Raw genomic sequence first — 23,728 nt, forward strand, 5'->3', positions numbered from 1 at the left:
AGGGGGTACTCAGGCTGTTAGCATGTTTATTAAGTTTTAGTTGAATGTTTAATGTGTTGTTTTCAGCAATTGTAGGCTAGCATTTTCAATGTTATGTTTTGTTATGTCTTAGCAGTTAATACACCATAGAAGTGGGCCTCTTTAACTCTTTCCCCCTTGGACGCCTACTAGGAACAACAATCCGTGTATCATTCGTTCATTCGTTTTTCAATATAAAACCAAAAATAAGAAAACGAAAAAACAACAGTTTTCTTCGTTATTTGTCTCCAAAACCAAAATGAAAAACGGATAACGATTCGTTTTTTCAGTTTTCGATTTTGTGTTTAAATGAAGAATGGAAAAAAACGGATAACGGCCGTTTCCCGTTTACGTGACTTCCCTGACTGCGATGCCGAACTTTTGCACCGCGTACGGACTGAACTAGGACTGATCCAGGTCCGAGACCAGACCGAGACCAGAGCGGGACTGAGACCGGGACCAGACCGGGACCAGAGCGGGACTGAAACCGGGACCAGAGCGGGACCGAGACCGGGACTGAGTCTCAGTAGCGCTCTGGTCCCGGTCTGGTCCCGGACCTGGTCCATCTGAACCAAAAGCTTTAGTTCGGTTCGTTTTCGTTGGGGTGAAAGCGTCAGTCAGAGGCTCTGCACCACCTCGGATCAACCGCGGTTCTTGATCGCGGAGGACCAGAGCAGCTCGGTCTGGTCTCGGACCTGGATTCCGTCCTGATTCAGTCCGTATGCGGTGAGACTGGGACCAGACCGGGACCAGAGCGGGCCTGAGACCGAGATAGAGACAAGACCAGGACCAGACCGGGACCAGACCGGAGGCTCAGAGCCCACGGCAGGGCCGGAGCTCGAAGCTGAGGCTCGGACCCCGTGGAGGCTCGGAGTCAAAGCTCGGAGTCCGGTCTGGTCCCGCTCTGGTCCCGGTCTCAGTCCCGCTCTGGTCTCGGTCTGGTCTCGGACCTGGATCAGTCCCGGTTCAGTCCGTATGCGGTGCAAAAGTTCGGCATCGCAGTCACGGAAGTCACGTAAACGGGAAACGGCCGTTATCCGTTTTTTTCCATTCTTCATTTAAACACAAAATCGAAAACAGAAAAAACGAATCGTTATCCGTTTTTTCATTTTGGTTTTGGAGACAAATAACGAAGAAAACTGTAGTTTTTTCGTTTTCTTATTTTTGGTTTTATATTGAAAAACGAATGAACGAATGATACACGGATTAACAACCCATACATATGTTACTAGGGCTACCCATGGAGCATAATTGCATAAAAGAAAACGAACTTCCTTGAGTGAATATAAATGATTTTCACACTCATTAACTTAATTGAAACATAGACATATTTGGTATCTCTGGAAACCTTAGACTCTGAACTATTCATTTATGGATGTTTAAATGTGATTCAGCTCAATTACAGGTATATAACAGCTCACTGAAAATGAGAGTTTACCTGGTCACGTGCAAAATCGAAAACAAAAAACTACATTCAGCATCTGATATCTGCATGTTCTGAGCATTATATTCATAAAAAACATTTAAAAATATATTTGTCTAAGTATTTAAACAGACTTCTTATCACCAGACATAGTATAGCCAAGTGTACACCTGTTTGTACCTGCTGTACACCTGTGTGCACCTAATTCGTATTTTCCATTTAGCTTATTCAACTCATATAGTTTATTCAACACACATAGTTTATTCAACTCATATTCAACTCATATTCAACTCATATTCAACACACAGAGCTTATTCAACTCATATTCAACTCATATTCAACACACATAGCTTATTCAACTCATATTCAACTCATATTCAACACACATAGCATTTTCAACTCATATTCAGCATTTTCATCAACTCATTTTCATATTCAATATAGGAACATCGAAAAACATCTGGAAGGACTGATTAATCTGAAAGGTGTGACTCAGGTGTGAGTCAGGTGAATGTCATTCAATTACACCTCAACTCAGTCCTCAGGTGGATGCAACTGCCGGAAACAGTCATTGCACATGTGTGCATTGCATGCTGAACAGCCATATACAGTTTCATGGCGGCGTTCATTCTTGTAGCAGCTTTTGCACCTGCGGTGTTTTCCAGGTAGTCGCTCAAAGGAGTGTGTCATCTTGCGTTTCTGCAAATCAATGTCTATGGGAGGTCCACACTCTCGAACGTTAGCTCGCTTTCTGCTGGAGAATTCATTGATCAACTCCTTACCCAGTTCCAAGATAAAGTCCTTCTGGGCATAGCGCTTCCTCCTTCCCAACTGTCTGGTTGATGCCAGCTTATATAGAATCCAGGCATTTACACGACAGCAGTCAATCACAAACCACAAGATGTACTTCCAGTACTTTTTGCTGGGACGTGATGCGGCATATTTTTTCCTTAGTTGATCATGAACATCAACGCCATTCATGTATTGGTTATATCTGTTGATAAGCCTGGGGTTGTGGCACAGTCAACTTCTGTCTGCCCACCTGCCGTTCACAGGTAATCATTTCACTTGGATGAGTAAGGCAACTGTGAGCAACAATTACCATGTTGTTGTCATTCCAGGCAGACACAGTGATGTTGTTTTTTTGAAAGGCCATGGTGTCACCTCTTTTGGGCAGCTGTTTCTTGAGCTTTTTCTTTTGTTTCATGGCAGGGGGGACATCTTTTCTGGTCAACAACATTGTCCCACAAGCATATATGTGGTCTGACAAGAGATTCTCCAGCAATGAAACTGAAGAGAAAAATCGGTCAAAGTAAACACAGTGATTTAGACCAATTAAGTCACGTGTCATATCATGAATGACTCGATATCCTAGTCCATGAAGCTGCTGAAGAGGTGTCTGATCACGCTTGCCTGAATATAACTGAAAGTCAGACATGTAAGCTGTCCTACCATCACACCTTGCCCAAAATTTAATGCCAAACTTCTCTGGCTTTTTAGGCATGTACATGCGTAGCTCTGTTCTGCCTTTGTAGCCCTTCATGGCTTCATCGATGGAGATATCACGACTATGCTTGTAGTACATTTTGAAATTCTGACGTGCCATGTCAACTACAGGAGCGACTTTTGCAATGGGATGATAACAAGGATCATTTCTAGAGAGACGCGCTGCAGCGTGATTGCAATGTAGGTACTGAGTTATTTTTTCATACCTATTCATGGTTATGACGCGCAGAAACCCGCTGACACCCAAGAAAGGATCTCCAGACCAATATTCCGAGTATTCGTGCAAGGGATTTACACCCATGAGTATCGATAATCCAAAAAACACTTTCATTTCTTCCCCGTCAGTGGGTGTCCAGTTTTTGTCATCTTGGATTTCTCGTGCGCAGAGCTCCGCGTAAGCGTTTGTTTCTCTAGCAATTTTGTCATACATCTCATCTGGGAAAAAAAGCCTGAAATATGTCATAGGACTAGCCTCAGCAACTTCCAGATTTCGGGGCAATTTTAGTCCATAATCAAGTACAAAGTCCGCGATAGTTTGTTCGGATATAACATTACTCCATGCATACGCGTCACCGGCATTCTTATCTAGGTAAGTTTCAATCTCTGAACACTCTCCGTCGCTATCGCTGTTTTCCATAGAAAAATCAACTTCATCATTACTTTCAAATCCATAAAAGTCAGAGTCAGAATCACTTTCGCCAAAGTTGTCCATAAAATACGCCCGCTCATCATCATTTCTAAAACTGCGCGCCGCCAACTTTCCATTGCATGTGTTATTTGTTGTGTTTTTTTTCCGGCAGCTACAATCGTCACTACTTCGATTAACTTCGGAAAAAATCGGCGAAAACACATCTTTGAATCCTATTGGTCAACCTAGTATCTGTTTACATGTGAAAAACTGAGCCGTTTCTAAGGGTCGTCAAATCTCGTCTTTAGTGAAACAGCGGAGGTGTCAAAAGTCGTCATTAGGGGTACGGGGGGGTCGTCAAATGTCGTCTTTATGGGGGAAAGAGTTAACATGATTTTAAATTTGGGTATTAGGTAACATGTGAAACTACTGTTTAGACAATGTTTTTTTACAAATGGAAAATAATCTATAGATTGTTTATGTCTACTGTCTGAAGTAATGGAAGCCTCTGGCAAAGTGGAGCTGAACTGGTGAGGTTCAGGGCAGTTTAGTGACGCACTTTTGTGGCTTGGTGGATGAAGTCTTTGTCTTGCCAGACAAAGGTAATGGTTGTTATATTTAGAGTGATTATTAGCAGGACTGAATCAGATAAGCTTGTCTCTCTGAGTACATGTGAGAGTGAGTGACTGAGGCCTTTCTTTTCTTTTTTTTTTTTTTTTTTTCTCAGCGTGCAGTTGTGTCTGTGTGCCTTGCTTTGTGAGGTGCATTAAAAACTGTTGTGCAGTGTTAAAAAAGGACAAATTTGGGTGCATGAGAAGAGGGATAGGTCCTTGTTTTGCCAGATTTGATTTAGATTTAAATTTTTTATTGATTGTTTATTATTTTTATTTGTTGATTGATTACATTCAGTTTATTATAATTTTATATATTTTGTTGTAATTCATTTATTAATTAATTTATTATTTTCCCCCATGCAGTTTACCAGGTTTATTTCTCATCCCATCCCCATCAACTCCTCAAAAGCAACAAATCATAATTATTATAAGCCCTATGGAATTGTATGTTATATGTGTATGAGATAATATCAAGTGAAAAAAAAGGTGAGGAGTGAGTTGAGAAATGTCGCTGAGAAAGGAAGAGCATAATGGGGTGCCAATGAATGTGGACAGAAATGTTAGACACCTTTTTCCAGAACAGTTGGGTGGGTGTGCAATGCCAGAGGGCATGAATGCATGTGTTGGATATGTTCTGAGTGCAGTTAGTGCATGTGTGTTTGATGAGAATCCCATTTTAAACAAACTGAGCGGTGTAGTGGGTTCTGTGTAGAATCTTGAACTGAATTAGTTGGAGGTTGGTGTTGTTGGTTGTGGAATAGATATTCTGGATCACCCGAGCGTTTGACAAATCTTGCTCCCATTTGTGTGATAGGACTGAGAGTGATTTTTCTACAGTGAAATTAATCTGCAAATTTTTTGAGAGATGTCTTTTAGTTGAGGTAATATTAATTAATTTGGATACCACTGGGGGAAATTTCAGGTTGCTAGGAGTACTCTAACTTGAAGATATTCTAGAAACAGTTTTTTTCCCAATGCCATACTCCTGGACCAGTTGGAAATTAAATGAGTTTATTGGTGCAGGAAATGTGCTGTAAATAAGTGATGCCTTTTCTGCCCATGTGTTTAAAATGTATACTGGTAGTCTTTTTATTGCTGGTGAAGTCCTGGTTATTCCATAGTGGGGTCGTCCCTCGCTGTATCACGTTTCACCTTTTACGGTCTCGCTATTTTGCGGATTATTATTTTTTGTGTGCAATTTGGCATGCTTTTTGTTTTTTTTTTTTTTTTTATTTTTTTTTTTACAGCATATGAACATGTATGCGTATTAGGGGTGGGTAGTAATTACACACGGGTGGGTCAGGACTAAACCAGGTCTAAACCAGGACTAATCTTGGACTTAAAGGTTGAATGGAGGATTTTTTTGTTTCAAATTGTCAATGATAGCATTATAAAGGTGCAGTAGCCTTGTAATTATGATGACCAAAAAAAAGAGAATAAAAATTCATCAACTCTGGACGTGGTGGGGCTAAACATTTGCCAATAGATAACGACACTGCCTCGTTATCTGTTAGCTGACAGGCTGTCAATCAAACTCCCTACGTTTCTAGCGTAATTGACTTGCCTGCGCGCTGCCATTACGTGGTTTACGTACGCCTGTCACGCAGTCCACAGACGCACAGACGCTGTTTACTCCACCAACGCAACAGTTCTTAGCGACTTTTTTGACCTATATCTTCCTCACAGTTAGCACAAAGTTTGTTGCAATGGCGACAAGAATCCAGGAGCAGTTAACCGCAAAAGAAAGTCCGTTTTTGAGGTCGCTGAAAGAAGAAGACAAGGGAAAAGCAGCGAAGCCAAACTAAGGTGATTCTTGTAGATTCATTCCAGCGATGGCGCGACTGAAGCAGACGCAGGGTCTAAAGACTGACGCACTGGTCCACAAATTACTCCTGGACAGGTCACTTCTGCTTATTATGAAAACGTACTTTATTTCCAAGAGCTAGTCAAACGTTTTTCAGGACACGAATGCGATATCCTATGTCTGAAAACAAAGAAATCAAAGAAAGAGTCCGCTTGCTGCTGCGTGTTGTATCTAGTTCATTCGCACAGAATCTCCGCGCACCCCTCTCTGCACCGCTCCCCTCTCCTCTCCCTGCTTCCCGTTTCGCTCTTCTCCCTGCTCCTCTCTTCTTCTCCACACACGGAATCTCCGTGCACCGCTCCCCTTCCTCTCTCCTCTCTCCGTTTCGCTCTTCTCCCTGCTCCTCACTTCTTTTCCGTGCACGAAATGTCCGCGCACCCCCTACCCCCGCTCCTCACTTCTCCGCCTTACCTAACCAACACTGTAGTTAGTTGTTTACAAGTCATTTGCAGCGATGAGTACCTGTTTTCTAGAAACAAACCTGTGTCTGGCGTAAGGAGGATTCGGGAGGAGGCGTTTCTACGTAGGGAGCTGTGGGGGAGGGGAGGTGGTTTCACGCATGCGCAACATTTGAAAAACGACAAACAGTCGCTGGATTTCTCATTCCTTGGAAAATCCTCTATACAACCTTTAAGAGAGAGAACACTGAAGCAGGGTGTCCACAAAGTGCGATTGGGCAATTGCCGCGCTTACTTCCGTGAGGTGCGGAGCTCTGCGTCGGTCCTTTCTCCTGTAGGCACCTCCGAGCCCATCCCGACAGTCAGTCCTGTTTCAGTCCTGGTTTAGTCCTGTTTCAGTCTTGGATTAGTCCTGGTTTACTCCTGTTTTAGTCCTAGTTCAGCCTTTGTTTAGTCCTCTTGTTCAGTCCTGGAATCAGTTCTAGGTTAGTCCTGGTTTAGTCTTGGTTCAGTCCGAGGCGTATGCAGCGCAAAAGTTTGATATAATCTCAGGTTAACGGGCGGGTGCAGTGTTGTACTGCGCACGTGCGGTGCTGTACTGTGCGGGTGCAGGTCTCCAGAAATGGACCCGTCCAGGACTCTGTGCTGTGGGCTCTATTACAGAATAAATTAATCTTCGGTTCATTAGGAAAGGAAGGAAAGGAGGAGGAAAACTAACATAACTACGACAGCAGCATAAAGTTTTAGGAAAGATGCAAAAAGGGTTGTAACTGTCCTGTCTGAGAAAAGTGAATAAAGTGTGTGGTGAGGGGTTTTACAGCTTTAAAACAGATATAATAATTGTAAAATATAAAGTTTAGTACTTCGTGGATTTCACTTTGTGGATTTTACGTTCTATTTTTAGAACATAACCCCCGCGATAAACGAGGGACCACTGTAGCACTAAGTTAGAGTGAGTGAGTTTGTAAAATTTCCACCAGGCTGTCAGAGTAGAAGATATTGTTAAAGATTTGAAAGAGGGTTGCCGTTTTATTGATTGACTGATAAAAAGTAGGTCTGAGATTGAGGTGTTGTTTCATAAAACAGCTCGATGTGTAGCCAGATGTTGTCTAATGATTTACGGTGGATCCATTTAATAATGTATTGTAATTGATTTGCAAGTAAGTAGTGATAAAAGTTTGGACCTGTGAGCCCCCCTTCGGTCTCTGGGTCTTGGTAAAGTACAGTTTGATGCCTGGGGTTTGTTCTTCCAGTAGAGTTTGGTAACTATTGGGTCTAATGAGGTGAACCAGGGAGTGGGTGGGTGAACTGGAATCATACTAAAGAGATTATTTAAGAGTTTATTTTCGGAAGAGTCATCATCTTATAACTGTGCTTATTCTGTCAATGAGTGTAAGAGATAAATTAATCCAACGGAGAGGGTTGTCAGTTACTGTTTAGAGTAGAAAGGAGTGAAATTAAGGTTGATTAACTCTGACAGCCTGGAGGAAAAGTTAACTCCGAAGTATGTGAAATAGTTCATAGAGACAGGGTTAGAGACTGATTCCAATATTGCTTTGTAGAGGAAGAACTGAGGGTTTAGGCCAGTTGATTAATTTGGAGAAAGAGCTTGACCTGAATGACCTGAATAGTTTCTTGTAGTAAAGAAAGTGGGTTTTGTAGGTAGAGTAGTACATTGTCAGCATAGAAATTGATTTTATGGAGAAACATTTGGAGTTTGTATACCTGTAATTGAGGGGTATTGATGTAGTCAATGTCTTATTGTGTTTGGTCTTTTGCTAGATTTTTCCTTGTTGTATTTAAGTTGGTTTGCTAGAAATTTACTGGAGTTATTATTAGAATATGACTGATCTTGTCTTAATTTTTGGAGGAGAAATTGTGTTTTCCTTTTAGTTAATTGATTTTGTTGGTTCTTAAATTTCCTTAATTCATGTTGGGTTTGTTCAGTAGGGTTGTTTGAGTTTATTGTTTCTAATACATTTTTGTTTTCACATTTTTTTTGTTCAATTTCTGATTCAAGCTGAAGTTCTTTTCTTTTTTTGGCTTAGAATATGAACTGATGATTCGACGATGAACGGCTTTACCTGTTCCCCACACACTATGAATGGTGACATCTTTGGAGGGTTATTTATTTCTAGAAAGGATGTCCACCCCCTTTTGATGAGTGTATGGGATTCTGAGTCTTTCAGTAAGGATGTATGTATGTATGTGCCACCTCCTTGAAGATTTTTCATTATTCTGTAATTTTGGAGTGGCAGAAACTGGAGCATGGTCGTACAGTTAGCTTATAGTTATTGGATGTAAATAAGTGTCTTTCTAGTGAGAAGCTTGCCTTTTAGAGCATGGAAGAAAAGTACCAACATTGCTTCCCCTCTTTGTCTTGGAAAGATTTTATCACTAAATGAACCAATGAGCTGTGGTCAGCCTCAACTGTTGAGACCATTTGCTGCATGTATTATCAAAAGGACCATATGTGCAATTGGAGCCAATGGAGCCGGAGAACAGCATATTAAAGATCATCTGATCCTTTCACTGCATCAGTCATGAGGATGTTCTGCCAACTGACCTACATCCACAAGGACAATACTCATCCATCCAGACTATATATGCCCCCAAACCATCAGCTTCAAATGTTACTGAACACCAAAAATACTCAAATAATTTTTTATTTATCACTTTGAAAAACTTCAGTTCTGACAAAACAAAAAAACGCACCTTATCTTTTGTATATCTTCAAAATCACATTTTTATGGCAACAAAAACTGAAGAACAGTGCAAGCACGGCCAACCATTTTGTCAGTTGATGCCAAGAAAATGTACACTTCAGCACATCAGCAAAGCAAATGGCTTCTGCTCATTCTAACAATAGGACAAGCAAAAATTAATAGAAACCATGAAATTTGTATAACTTTGGAACACATGCTCAATCAGCATACAATTAACACTGCAAATAAGATGGGCTACTGTATATTCTCTATCGCACAAAGGTTCTACAATAATATTCATGCATTGATAATTTTTTATTATTATCATGTTGAGAATGTAAAGGTGTATGGAAATGTATATGACAATAGGGATGAATTGAAGTGACGACAAACTTCTTAAACTCAAAAGAGGCTAAGGACTCAAACTTTGTTTGATGTCCACAACAAATATACTACAACCATGATTATGCAACGTTCTTAACCTTACATAAAACTATCCAAGAACTCAGTTCTTTATAAACTAGCATTGGAACTAGGTCTAAACTAAACCAGGATTTTGTAGGTCTAAAGTAGAACTTAATTAGGACCTAACCAGGTGTAAACTGCAGAGGTATTTATGCTTGCTCACCATCTCAATATTGGGACTAAACCATGAGCTAAACCTTAACAAGACCAGGACTTAATAGGATTATACAATCTATACCAGGACTAAACTGGTCTCAAACCAGAAGAAGATCTGAACCTGTGAAAAAGTCCATACCTTTTTTAACAGGTTTACTTGATGGGAACTACTGTGTTGTGTTAGGACTGATACCATACGGTTTTATATAGGAGAAGCACTTTTTAGCAACAGCACAGTCTCAGCATTTATTGGACAGTATAACTGCTGAGACTGATGATCTGCTTGAGGGATATGTTTACAGCCGTCAGAAGGAGTTGAGTGCAAACTAATGAGACAGGCATACGATAAAGAAACATGACATCATGAGGGAATTATTCTCCCAGCTAGCAATAATTACAGTATGTCAAAATAGTCACAAGCACAAAGGGCCACTAAAGATACTATAAAAGTCTCTAGGTGAGCCAGTTTCCATAACGACAAGCTCACTTGATAATCAACATTATTGCATTGTCCTGTTGGGCGTTGTAACCTAAAAACAGTATTATGCTACATCTCAAAATAGTTCATATGTTCCCACCTCACAATAGTGTAGTTGGCTCAAATGTCTGATGTCACTGTTGAATATAATAGTTTGTATTGGTTGTCATCGTCTCTTAATCCCCTTGTCTTATAGTTGCTATGATACGTCAGTGTCAATGGTAGTGTCCAGTTTCATTGTCCAGCTTTTGATTTTACTTAGCAACAAACAAACTAGCTTAAATAAATGTAGGCTGTCATTTCTTGTTTGAGGTTAGGTTTGTTGGTTGGAGACGTGGCTCTGTATATATGACCTATATTTCTGCAAAATTTGACCTTGTTATTGGAATACTTTTTTACTGACAATTCAGCAACAAGCAGATTTAATTTGAATTTTACCTTCCCAGACAGTAAAACATAATACATAGTTTAGAAATTGCCGGATAGCAAAAAAGTCCTGACATCTGACTGTTGTTATGTGCATGTCCATTCATAAATGCAACATTAGTCTGGAACACGGTGAACCCAAAAGTGGTTTTTATGAGAAAGGAAAACAAGTTCTGTTCCAGTTAGAGTAAAAAAAATAAGAATTTGGGAAAACTACTTAAGTAAGAGTAACTGCTGAAGTAACATCTGATTTATAATTTGAAGTTAATGCAATTTTATGGGCAAAGCTTTAAATAATGGTATTATTATATGATGGTAATCTGGTATTTTAGTATAAACAAAATGAGAAAAAATAATCATATCTGATGAAGCAGTGCAAGAAACACAAATGTTCAAATCATTTCATATTGTCAACATAAAGCTTTTATCATTGTAGACTTACGCACAAGCTTGTACGTAAGTAAGAGTACTGTTGCTTGAATAAAAATATTACCTAAAGAACTAACTTTTCTGGTAGAGGGTCCCTAAAATGCTTTTCTTCATGGAGATGTTATCGGTTTGTCTGTAATGTTTCACAGTATGGTATTAAACCTTTATATCAGGGGTGTCAAACTCATTTTGGTCCGGGGGCCGTATTCAACCGACTTTGATCCCAAAGGGGCCGGATCAAAAAACTCATGTCATATAAACCCCAAAAATAACAATAACTTCAAATATTTGTGCAGAGAAACACAAATCTATTACAGAAATCTTTTTTAATTGATGAACTCTTTCTTATTATAATATTATGAACAACCTGAAACTTGAAGAAAAATTCAATTTCAACACAATGTTTTAACAATAACTTGTATGTAAACAGGAATAAGTCAGTTTTTCTTGGAAAATCCTGCACTCGGCTCCACTTTTCTCATTTTTGACATTTTTCTGATGAGGGTGTCACGATCAACAGTCAAAACGATCGTCCTTTAAGAGCGTTTGGAAAGAGACAAGTCTTCATTTGTGCTGCTCTGGTGGGAGGGGCCACGTACAGAGACACTGGAAACGCTGCTATGCTAAGTGACGCAGAAAATTACCAATATTTTTAATGAAAATATAATTAAAAAATTTTAGTAGAAAATCACCCAAGGGCCACATTAAAGGTCTTGGAGGGCCGGATCTGGCCCCCGGGCCGTATGTTTGACACCTGTGCTTTATATCATCATGGAGACCAAACCAGACCAAATTACATGTCAGCTCTGCGGAGAGATGACCCTGCTCACAGTCAGAATGCCTGTTTTCTTGGTATTTTTGAGCTATAAAACCACCTGTAATTGAATAAAAGTATTCTAGCGCTGTTTAATGTCATACTGTGGAACATTCCAGGCAGAGCAATCATGTATCCATAGGAACAAGCAGGTAACAGACCCCAACCAAAAAGTTACACAGTTCACCTTTAAGTAGGAGTAAAATTATGCTGCATGCTGAATAGTACAGTTTCTTTAAAAATTCAACTGAGTAAAGTACTATCCACCTCTGTGTATTCTATCCAAACATAATAAAGTCTTTAGAGCGATTGTGTATGCATTTCTTGCCAGATGTCCTTTGTGCAGGATTATATTTAGCTTGTCACAGGGTAGCCTCTTCTCATCTCTTGTAACGCACCTGATATGCTGTCCACAAAACACCAGAAAACTCAATTAGCATGATCTGAATTAAGGAGGTTTTAATCAGTCTCTCCCTGTTCTTGTTCCTTCTGTCTTTGCTTTCGTTTGAGAACAGCACATTATTAATAATCATACTTGAATTTATTCTGTGCCGGTAAGAACCAACTTGTAGTGTCCTTCCGCACCTGTTGCACCCTCTGCATATTTGTTTCTGGAATTATTATGTAAGTGCATGCGGTTGCTCCATAGACCATGGCTCCCATTGACTTACACTGGAATATTGTCGTTCCTCTCTCTGTTACTGCAGCCTCATCATTTTGATCTTAAAATGTTCGTCTTAACCCTCTCTACATGATCCTGGTGAATATTTTTTCTGCTATTTTGTTCATCTGAAAAATTCTATTGATAATATAGAGCCTGGCTCCAAATTCAGCCCTGTAACTGTTAACACAAGCTCAATTGAGTAACGCCGGACGCTGTGAGTGACGTCACACCCGTTTAGTTCACTTTTGTACACTCTATGGGTCACGGCATGTTGCGGAAATAGTAAGTTAAAGTGCCTATGACAGGTTGGATTGGATTTTACTAAAGCACAGTTTAGATCATGATAGTTAAAATTTTACTAAAAAGTTTAATTCTTTCCCCAAATCTGACAATTTTTTTAGGTTTAAATTTTACTTCTTGGTTGTAAATCATGAGGTATCAGGTAATCAGGGTATTCCATAACTGTTACCTAGCAACCATCTTATACTTTGGCTCAAAACTTCTCTGTCATACACAGACATTGTGATTTGAAGAAAACACCATAATTTTGTTGCAATAATGTTTAAAGTTGTTTCTTGTGTGTAAATGATGATGAAGTTTTAGATCGAATTCTCCCTAGTGTGATTTCCTCCATATGATACTTTGCATGGTAGCATCATCTGCGTGTCTCCAGGAATAGACAGGTTTAATGATATACTGTGGAACTTTCAAAGCACAGCAATAACATCTCCATGGAGACAATCAGATAATGCAAACCTTGCACCAGAAAAGTTACATAGTGCAACTTTAAGTAAAAGGAAAACATGCATGAAAAGTACTACTTAGAGCACAAGTTGCTAGTTACTTTTTAACAAAATTAAAAGTATTTTAGATCACACTTTTATACAAAACTTGATCAAATAAAAAGTGTAAAACAGAAGGCAACGCTTTTAATGTGAGTTTGCAGGTGTAGAAAAAAACAGACAATTCTGAAATGGAACAATGGGGCTTGTACTAAAATGGAACTAAATACAACTACGTGGTTTGAATTATAATTCATTACAAGTACAAGTTTAAAAATCTACTCGATCAAGGTATGAAGTATTTGAAGTCCTCACACTCCTTTTATTAAAGATCACGAGGAGCTGTCACGAGGAGTCATTTCCTTGAGATGGCTATAATACTGGCTTCGTTGGAGTGGGTTAATCAGTGGTCTAAGTAGGATGATGGGTGCAATGGAGAAAGCATGTTATCCCAGGCCTGATTGAATTTGCACTAGAGTGGTGAGTCGTGCCAATTAGGCTTCGCTCATCTGTCCTTTTCTCTCTCCATCTTCTCTATTGGATGAATGGTGTGATAACAGCCATAGTGGTTACCCAGCGGTACACCTGAGTATTTTTAGCATATCCTCCAGGCTGATGAACGAGCGTATGGTGATAGAAGTCCCATCTGAAACCCAAGATGACATGAGAAGAGGTTTTACTAAAAATATTTTGCTATCAATAGAATTTTAATGATGAAGTTTCAAGTTCAGTCATGTAAAACTATACAGATGGCTTGGTAATGAGAAAGACAATCAATCTTTACCCTTTCCAGGCAGACATTGCAGATTTGCAACAGCTAAATACTAAATACCTACTTACTCCAAATCCATATTTTATGAGCTTTTTTAACTCAGGAGCCTTTTTTCCCATCTGTGCTGATAAATGTGGACGATGCAGACTGTGCAAGAATGGCTACACACAAACGGCCTGTCAGAAGTGCAAAGTACTTTTGTTGTTTTCAAAGGATAAAAATTGTTTGTTGGAGCACTGATGTGTTCTGCCGCTGTAAAGCTGTTACACTGTGCTTTATGTTTTCGTTGTTATGAAAAGTGGTATACACATAAAGTTAGCGTTCATATAATTTTCAGTCTTCAGTGTTAATTTACCACACCGGACCGATACTGCAAATCTGGAACATTACAGAACGCATTGGATGTGAAGGTCTCTCTCAAAAAAAAGTCAGGATTGTAATATTACTACCCCATATATACCTCATTTTCCCCAAATATCAGATTTTTTTTCTTGTTACTAAAATTTAATTTGAGCCTGAGAGGGTTAAAGGTGCATTGTGCAACTTTTCTGGTGGAGGGTCTTTCTTCACTGCTTGTTTCCATGGAATTCCCTGGAATTTATTCATTACAGGTGTTTCTGTTGCAAAAAATAGGGTTGCCTTTCCACAGATCTGACCTGTAATGTAGCCTAAAGTCATGTCACTTGAGATAGGTTTAATCTTTACTGTGGAACATTCTACACAAAGCAATAACATCTCCAGGTGACGAACCCTCCACCAAAAATGTTGCACAGTGCACCTTTAATGGACTATTTAACGTATTGTATTGTAGTGTATTGATGCATACTTACTTTTTATAGTCTCAGTTCGTAAAAGAAAAACTGGCCAAGGGCAGGGTGACCTATAATACACATAACAAACGCACTGTAATAGGAGAGGGAGTGTCTTAGATAGCACATGTCAAATAATACAAGATTGACGTCAAATGCTATGAGAAAGACTCCTGATGATGAAGAATTATCTCAGGCAAAGTGACAAAAAGTCAGATTTCTTGGAGTCAATCATTCATCCATGGACTACTGGTTAGTTATCGAATGGCCATCTATAGAATTATTATTTTTATAGCTCAAAAAGTTGACTTGATGTGGTTTCCATGAAGATAGAAAGATTTAATGGCATACAGTGAAAGATTCCAGACAAAGCAATAACATCTCCATGGAGAAAAGCATTTGACAGACCCTCCACCAAAAAGTTACGTAAAGATCACCTAGAAAGGTTTATTTGACCATTCATTCCGCCTCCAATCCGCCTTTCACTCCTCTTCTTTTGAACTGTTTTTTGTAGTGTCTTTAGTAACATTTGTTGCCTCATGTATACAGTTTTCACTTCCCACTCTAGTCAAAGGGTATGAATCAGCTGACACACTCTTTAAACACATTCCGGTGAGAAGTCAAGGTGGAATTAAGTTATAAAGGTTAGCCTGTATTTGAGAAATTGGCTTCCTTTTTGAGTGGCTGATTTGAGAGAGAAGTGCAAATGTTAACTTTTCAGTGAACAGAAAACATGCAAAAAAAAATAAAAATGTAAATTGCTATTCTGATCTCTGGTGTGGGACTGGTTCAAGCAGTATATTGCTTCACAGTCTTCATTAAGTCTGGATTTTACAACTGCCGCCTTGCTTCTCAACTTATGAACAATGAAAAATATTTGATGACTAAACTGGCTTGCTAATGATCTGTGAATGTTGTTGACAGGTGGCCAGATGGGAGCACAGCACACGGAGACTGACAGCTCTGTTTGGAAGTCCATATGTGGCGTGTTACTGTCTGGGCTTCATTATCATCCTGCTTAATGTCTGTCGCAGCCACAGGTAAGCCAATTCTGTTATGATATATCTGATAATATCTGTCTATTTTACAAAAGTGAAAGGCTACTTTGTGATCTGTACTTAACTCAACTTCAAATACACGTGATCCTTACTGTCAAGTTTGGCGATATCGGCAAATTTCGGTTAATGGCCACAACAATGGACCAAATATCAGATATCACAACGGCTCAAAAAATCTATACTGGTTCCCATATACTATGTACAGTATAAACGGGCATAGAGAACCTGATAGCCAGGTTCCAAATAGGAAGTGAGTATGGGTGAACTTCTGGCTCCATCGACTCCGGTTACAATTCACTTTGTATTGAAAAAAACACGTTGCCCCTCTCTCTGTAACTGTTGCTGTCAGCCTCCTCTATTTGGTCTTAAAATGTTCGTATTAACCCACTATATATGATCATTGTGTTTTTATTTTGAAATATTTTCTGTAAGTCAATTTGCTATTCCTAATATGGAACTCGGCTCCAAATTTGCCCCCATAACTGCTGGCCTTGGTGAGTTTCATTTGACTAGAGCAAAACGCTATGGGTGACATCACACCCACTTAATCCACTTCTTTATCGAGTCTGTGATCCATCCCTAATAATTGTGGCATTTTAGTTTTGTGTAGTAGTAGTAGTAGTAGTAGTAGTAGTAGTAGTAGTAGTAGTAGTAGTAGTAGTAGTAGTAGTAGTAGTAGTAGTAGTAGTAGTAGTAGTAGTAGTAGTAGTAGTAGTAGTAGTAGTAGTAGTAGTAGTAGTAGTAGTAGTAGTAGTAGTAGTAGTAGTAGTAGTAGTAGTAGTAGTAGTAGTAGTAGTAGTAGTAGTAGTAGAAATTGTAGTAGTAGTAGTAGTAGTAGTAGTAGTAGTAGTAGTAGTAGTAGTAGTAGTAGTAGTAGTAGTAGTAGTAGTAGTAGTAGTAGTAGTAGTAGTAGTAGTAGTAGTAGTAGTAGTAGTAGTAGTAGTAGTAGTAGTAGTAGTAGTAGTAGTAGTAGTAGTAGTAGTAGTAGTAGTAGTAGTAGTAGTAGTAGTAGTAGTAGTAGTAGTAGTAGTAGTAGTAGTAGTAGTAGTAGTAGTAGTAGTAGTAGTAGTAGTAGTAGTAGTAGTAGTAGTAGTAGTAGTAGTAGTAGTAGTAGTAGTAGTAGTAGTAGTAGTAGTAGTAGTAGTAGTAGTAGTAGTAGTAGTAGTAGTAGTAGTAGTAGTAGTAGTAGTAGTAGTAGTAGTAGTAGTAGTAGTAGTAGTAGAAATTGTAGTAGTAGTAGTAGTAGTAGTAGTAGTAGTAGTAGTAGTAGTAGTAGTAGTAGTAGTAGTAGTAGTAGTAGTAGTAGTAGTAGTAGTAGTAGTAGTAGTAGTAGTAGTAGTAGTAGTAGTAGTAGTAGTAGTAGTAGTAGTAGTAGTAGTAGTAGTAGTAGTAGTAGTAGTAGTAGTAGTAGTAGTAGTAGTAGTAGTAGTAGTAGTAATTGTAGTAGTAGTAGTAGTAGTAGTAGTAGTAGTAGTAGTAGTAGTAGTAGTAGTAGTAGTAGTAGTAGTAGTAGTAGTAGTAGTAGTAGTAGTAGTAGTAGTAGTAGTAGTAGTAGTAGTAGTAGTAGTAGTAGTAGTAGTAGTAGTTTAGTAGTAGTAGTAGTACCATTGCAGACTTTATGGTGTCACCTTAAAATGAATAGAATAGGACTTTACTTGTTTTTTTGTTAATTTCCTTTTTATTTATGCCTGAATTTGCACTGATTAAATACTGTAGTAGCAAGCAAAAAAGTATCAGTTGAACAAAATCTTTCTTATTGTTAGGTGTCCTCGGAAAATGTGGTCATAATAGCTGTAATTTGAACACCACTGGCTGTGCTTTTGACTTGACCTATTTCATAATTTTCCTTAATGGCACAGTTAATTTCCACTTTCCCAAAATGCTGAGTTGAGTGAAGCAGCCTGCTGTGCTCTCACCTCTCCATTGTTCCCACATGGTCTGCAGTTTTCTGTGTACCAGTGCACCCAACAGCGTTCATCACCGGAGAAGAGCGCCCACGCCTCCCACCAACCAGATAAATGCTGAGAGAAAATGAACTTTAGAGATATTTTTGCCTCCTCCTGCAGTACAAATTGGTTTGGCATGTATTCTCATGGAGCAAGCTGCTAGAGCATGATAAATTATCTTGCCAGTTTTCTCTTGCACTAAATAATGAATGAATAAAAAATTGAGAAACTATTTCAAACCAATGCAAACAAATGTCTTAGAACAGGGGTGTCAAACTCATATTGGTCCGTGGGCCAAGTCCAACCTATTTTGACCCCAAAGGGGCCGGATCAGAAAACTCATGGCATATATACCCCAAAAATAACAATAAGTTCAAATATTTGTGCAGAGAAACACAAATCTATTACAGAAATCTTTTTTAACTGATTAACTGTTTCTTTTACAAAATATATTTTAATTATAATTTATAAATGTGTTTCTCACCTTCCACGGTGGTAGGTCTCTCTCACCCTCATTCAGCTCGGGTCCTCTGGAGCCTGGGAGCTTGAGAGTTCTGCGCAGTATCTTTGCTGTTCCCAGTACTGCACTTTTCTGGACTGAGATGTCCATTGTTTTTCCCGGTATCTGTTGAAGCCACTCTTCCAGTTTGGGGGTTACAGCCCCGAGTGTCCGATCACCACAGGCACCACTGATGCCTTTACTTTCCAGGCTCTCTCCAGCGCTTCCTTGAGCCCCTGGTATATATATATATATATATATATATATATATATATATATATATATATATATATATATATATATATATATATATATATATATATATATATAATGAACAACCTGAAACTTTAAGAAAAATGCAATTTAAACACAATGTTTTAACATGAACTTGTATGTAAACAGGAATAAGTAAATTTTTCTTGGAAAATTCTGCACTCGGCTCCACTTTTCTCATTTTTGACATTTTGTTGATGAGGGAGTCACGGTCAACAGTCAAAACGATCGTCCTTTAAGAGCGTTTGGAAAGAGGCAAGTCTTCATTTGTGCTGCTCTGGTGGGAGGGGCCACGTACAGAGGCGCTGGAGACGCTGCTATGCTAAGCACCGCAGAAAATTACCAATATTTTAATAGAAAATATAATTAAAATATTTTAGTAGAAAATCAGCCGAGGGCCACATTAAATGTCTTGGAGGGCTGGATCCGGTCCCCGGGCCTTATGTTTGACACCTGTGTCTTAGAAGAATTCTAGGCAACATGATGATGTACAGTAGGAATGGGCATGATTAGTCGATTAATCGATAGTTGATCGTTAAGAATTTCGTCGATTATGTTCATTTTTAATCGACAAACTGAATGTAGGTTTCTGTGCATAGACACGAAGCTGCGGCCTCACAGTCCCATGTTTTGGCTTTGGCATCTTCTTGGAGATCACTACACCACTCAAAGAATGTGTATACATGCACATCAGTATCCAGGTTTCGTCATGGTGCGTGTATATGCAGTATCCTAGTTACTGCAACATAAAGAGTTGCACTAAACCTGCACGCATGATCTCTGAAAACATGAACCATCACCAACACGACACACAGAGAATAGACTCACCATCATCAACATCAACAGCGTGTGCCCTCGTGTACCAGTTTCGTGCATCACAGGGCAGGTTCAACTTCCTAAACATCCTACCTGTCCATCTGCCTCACGTCAGCACGCCGCCCTCGCCTTTTCACGCTCTCGCTCCTTCCTGTGTACAGGGAACACAAGCCCCTCCCACAGTGCTGCTGATTAGAAGAGCAAGACCAAACTTCACGTTTGCTCAAAAACGAGTCTAAATTGTGTTACAGTGTTGGCACAAAGCAGGTCTACAGCATAGAGCAGATCTACAGAACAGACCTACTGCCACATTTGGCTGAAGTTTGACTAACAAAAGTGCACAAATGCATCTGTGTTTGTCACGATGTGCGTTTAGTTTGGTAAACGTGCAGAGGCTGGTAAATCACTGCAAAACCAGAAAAGAATGCAACTCCAGTTTGGAACTTTAAAAAACAGGTTTAAAAATCTTACCTACTTCATTCACTTTTTTCATAGTTTTGTGTAAAGTGCCAGAGGAAGTTCTCTTAAAGAAGAGGTTCTCAAACTGTGGGTGAGGGTCCAAAAAAGGGGCACAGAGTGTTTCAGTGCAGTTTGCTTGACTCTGTATTAGGTAGATCATCATGACTTGGTCATTTTGTAAGTAGCTCGCATGCTGAAAAAGTGTGAGCACCCTGTTCTAAAGCTATTCACAAAAGGTTCATTTCTGTCTTGTGAATGTGCCTTTTTTAGTATTGAAACCTGCTTATATGAGTTCTAGTTTCAAAACTAGTCTTAGTATTGATTAGTGTCTGATTTTCGATATTTTTTAAAGTACTGAAAAGGTATACTATGTTAGATCAGGAAGATTGTTGTAATTGAAGCAACTGTCACTCTGCTGGATGGTTTAAACTTTTTGTAATAGTTTTCTCTTCCACCTGGAGTCTAGACAGGCTGAATAAACGTACTGAACTGAAATGAAATGTAGTGAAAAATGTATTGTAAAACAGTGAATGCTGCTGGTGTAATATCCGGTTTGAATTGTAAGGTCGTAGAGTTCACAAAGACATTTCATTGATATTGCTGGCAGTATGCGTTCTGACATTCAGCTGTCATGTGATGCACGGGCCACATATTAGCGAGTAAGGGTCCAAGCTACAATTACCTCCTCTAAGCAAGTACAAAAGGAGCTGGTGGAGTTGGATCTTTAACCGTGATTTTCTGTACTGTGTATTATAGAACAGCAGGCCCCAGAACACCATGTAGCCTGTCTGAAACCTGCTTTAGTCCATGTATGAAGACCTCAGGGAGTTTGATTATCTGTAAATAGACGCAAGGCTCTAGCTGCATGCATGTGGTGTGGACCTGCTGAACTGTTCAACTATTCTCTCTTCCACTGTTGGTGGTTGTCAGATTCTACATTGTGATGATGGCATACTCCCAGATGCAGGGCAGGAGACAGTTTTTCCTACTGATTAGAGTGTACTTTGTTATGAAATATCTAAAAGGTTAATTCACAAATGCTGTACCTAATGATTTCGCTTAAGGACTAGACACCAAAAATCTGCATTTTAACATTTTAATTGCCCCCCATCTGTATTAAATAATATTGTCCTATAAAATTTTGTGATGGAATTTGACACCCTCCAATTAGAGCCTATGAGCAAATTTGGTTTTCATTTTTTTTTTTTTCGAGAATGAAACAATTAGAACTGTTACTTAATGATAATCGGTTTCATTCCAATCATCTGCAGATATCAGCTGATACCGGTGCAGACTGAAAATGGCATTTACTTCCTTTAGTTTTGTCATATATTACATTTTTAACCTTCAGTCACACTTAGGCATATTTTTGTGCTCTTTCACTTTTGTACCAGTAAAGGAGCTTGCATTAAAAACAGCAGAAAACTGTGCACAGGTTGTGGAATTACAGCATCAGATACATGTGTCCAAGCTGCTCATCCATACACTATATGTTGAAAAACCTTACACTTTAGTTTGGATAGGTGAGGCTCTCTAGATTAGTGTCTAGGAAGAGTGGAACACAGTATTTTTATTTATTTTTTTTGTAAACATTAGTTTTTAATGAGGTAATTGTAAGATCTAGGTACATATGCAGGGGCAACAACTGAAGTATGAAATATATGATCAGAAATACAAAAAAAAAAACCTCTATAAATCTAATAAATCATTATTATCATCATTAAAAGGGGAATCAGAGAATCATGTTTTTAAATGATTATAAAAAGAACACATTTTGGTGTAAAAATACATGTACAAAGTCCCCTGCAGTTTCATATGTTTACAGTATGGTTTTATATGGGCATCAGTGGGAAAGTAGTCTTTCATTTGTGCTAAATATCGCAGAATTTATGTAAACAGCAAAAAAGTACCTCAGAACATTAATTTGAATTCATAGGGTTCACATGAAGTAGAGAAAGTGGAGATACACGTTTTAGAATGTTTTATTATGTGAAACCAAAAAAATCCAGTTTGCATCAAGCATGTGGAAGATATTTAACTTTTTGTGATTTTTTTTTTTATATGAAATGCATTGACTTTATGAAACAAAGTCACCAGTTAAAGGGTTTTTATTAAAAAAAAAAAAAAAAAAAAAATATATATATATATATATATATATATATATATATATATATATATATATATATATATATATATATATATATATATATATATATATATATATATGGATCAAAATGTGTTTGAAAAACAGTTTGAAAAAATATGAATCCCCTTGATTTCTTTTTTTATGGCCAAATGAAATTCAGTGTACAAAAATGTGCTCTAATGCCCTCAGTGTGATTTTTCTTAAAAGGTGTGATTGAGGGCTTCTCAAAACATGTTGTTTAGCTTGTCATTTATCAAGTAATCACAGCTTTGGATATATATATATATATATATATATATATATATATATATATATATATATATATATATATATATATATATATATAATATATATATATAAGGAAAAAAAACATTATGAGACATTCTGGGCCAAGTCAGCTTTGCTGTTTACATGAATGTAGGCCAAACTAAATATTCTTTCTAGTTTTTAATAGTTTACGATTTGAATATAAATATGAGTTAAACATGTAAATAGACATTACTTTGTATAAGAAATGGGAAAAGACCTTGTGAAGTTTATATTTGGTTATGACAAGAAAGTTTTAGCACTGGCGATTACACCTCTTTGAGAAACTGTAATTTAAAAGGTCCATATTATGCTATTTTCTGATCGATGTTATAATGTGGGTTCCTCATCACAAACAGACCTGGAGTTGTGTTTTGTTTCATTCACACATGTTTAACACACAGACACTGCATTTTCACTTGTGATGTCATGTGGTAATACAGGAAGTGCTCCACTGTGTTTTTAAACTCCTTACACCTTCACTAGAATAATTTGTATTATTTCAGCCTCGGAATTGCCAATCTCCTCTGAACTAAAGGTAAAGGGTAACTGCTAACTTGAAAACTTGAAGCCGCTTCATGACATCACAAGTTGGAACAAGGGATTTTGCCCTTTGGAGATGTAAACTGGCAATAATAAAATGTTATTCAGCGTGTGACTGGTGTGTTTTTGATGAGGTAACAGCATTATAACATGGCTTAATCTTACAAGAGTCAATTTTATTCAGTGTAGGCCCTTTAAAAAGCAGTTATTGTCTTGTGTGGGAATTTTGTCTTGTCCCATCCCTACTTTGTTTACATATATTTTGGGGAAACTTTTGTGCCATCAGTTTACTTAATAACAGGCTGTGCAGTATCTCTTTCTTTGTGTTTTATATCGAGCACAATGGGATGGAAGATATCATCCATCTTGTCTTGTATACAGTTACAATATGCTGTTGAGGCCAGTTGGGATTTTGCTATGGTTGCAAACAGTCAGCAAATAAAAAGTAAGCCCCGGGCAAAATATTTTTTGTTTCTTTTGACGTCATGAAGAGGTTCTCATTTGGTTCCTGGTATCTGCTTATTTTAATGTTTGCTATGAAGATGCAAATAAACATCAGTGACTAAACATAGACTCTAATCATGTCTTACGTAATGCTCTATCAATTAACTAGCCAACATAACAAAAAACACCATGTTACCCTGGGGAATCTCTTATCTGCTATGGCTTACTCATATCTAGCCAGAGTTATTATGGGGTCTCCAAATTGCCTTGCTAATTGACTGAATCAT

The 23,728-nt window shown here is 38.3% G+C and overlaps 1 protein-coding gene across 1 annotated transcript in view; it reads left to right on the plus strand.

The window, feature by feature from the left end:
• The window catches only part of pemt (phosphatidylethanolamine N-methyltransferase), a 68,802-nt gene that overhangs the window by 26,280 nt on the left and 18,794 nt on the right, over window positions 1-23,728 (plus strand). Inside the window, exon 3 of the mRNA XM_020939711.2 lies at window positions 15,876-15,991. Coding sequence (XP_020795370.1) covers window positions 15,876-15,991 — 116 coding nt within the window. The remainder of the gene's footprint in view (window positions 1-15,875; window positions 15,992-23,728) is intronic.

The sequence above is a fragment of the Boleophthalmus pectinirostris genome, unplaced genomic scaffold (genome assembly GCF_026225935.1).
Source record: "Boleophthalmus pectinirostris isolate CB_2022bp ecotype Guang Dong unplaced genomic scaffold, ASM2622593v1 HiC_scaffold_14, whole genome shotgun sequence".
Taxonomy (NCBI): Eukaryota; Metazoa; Chordata; class Actinopteri; order Gobiiformes; family Gobiidae; genus Boleophthalmus; species Boleophthalmus pectinirostris.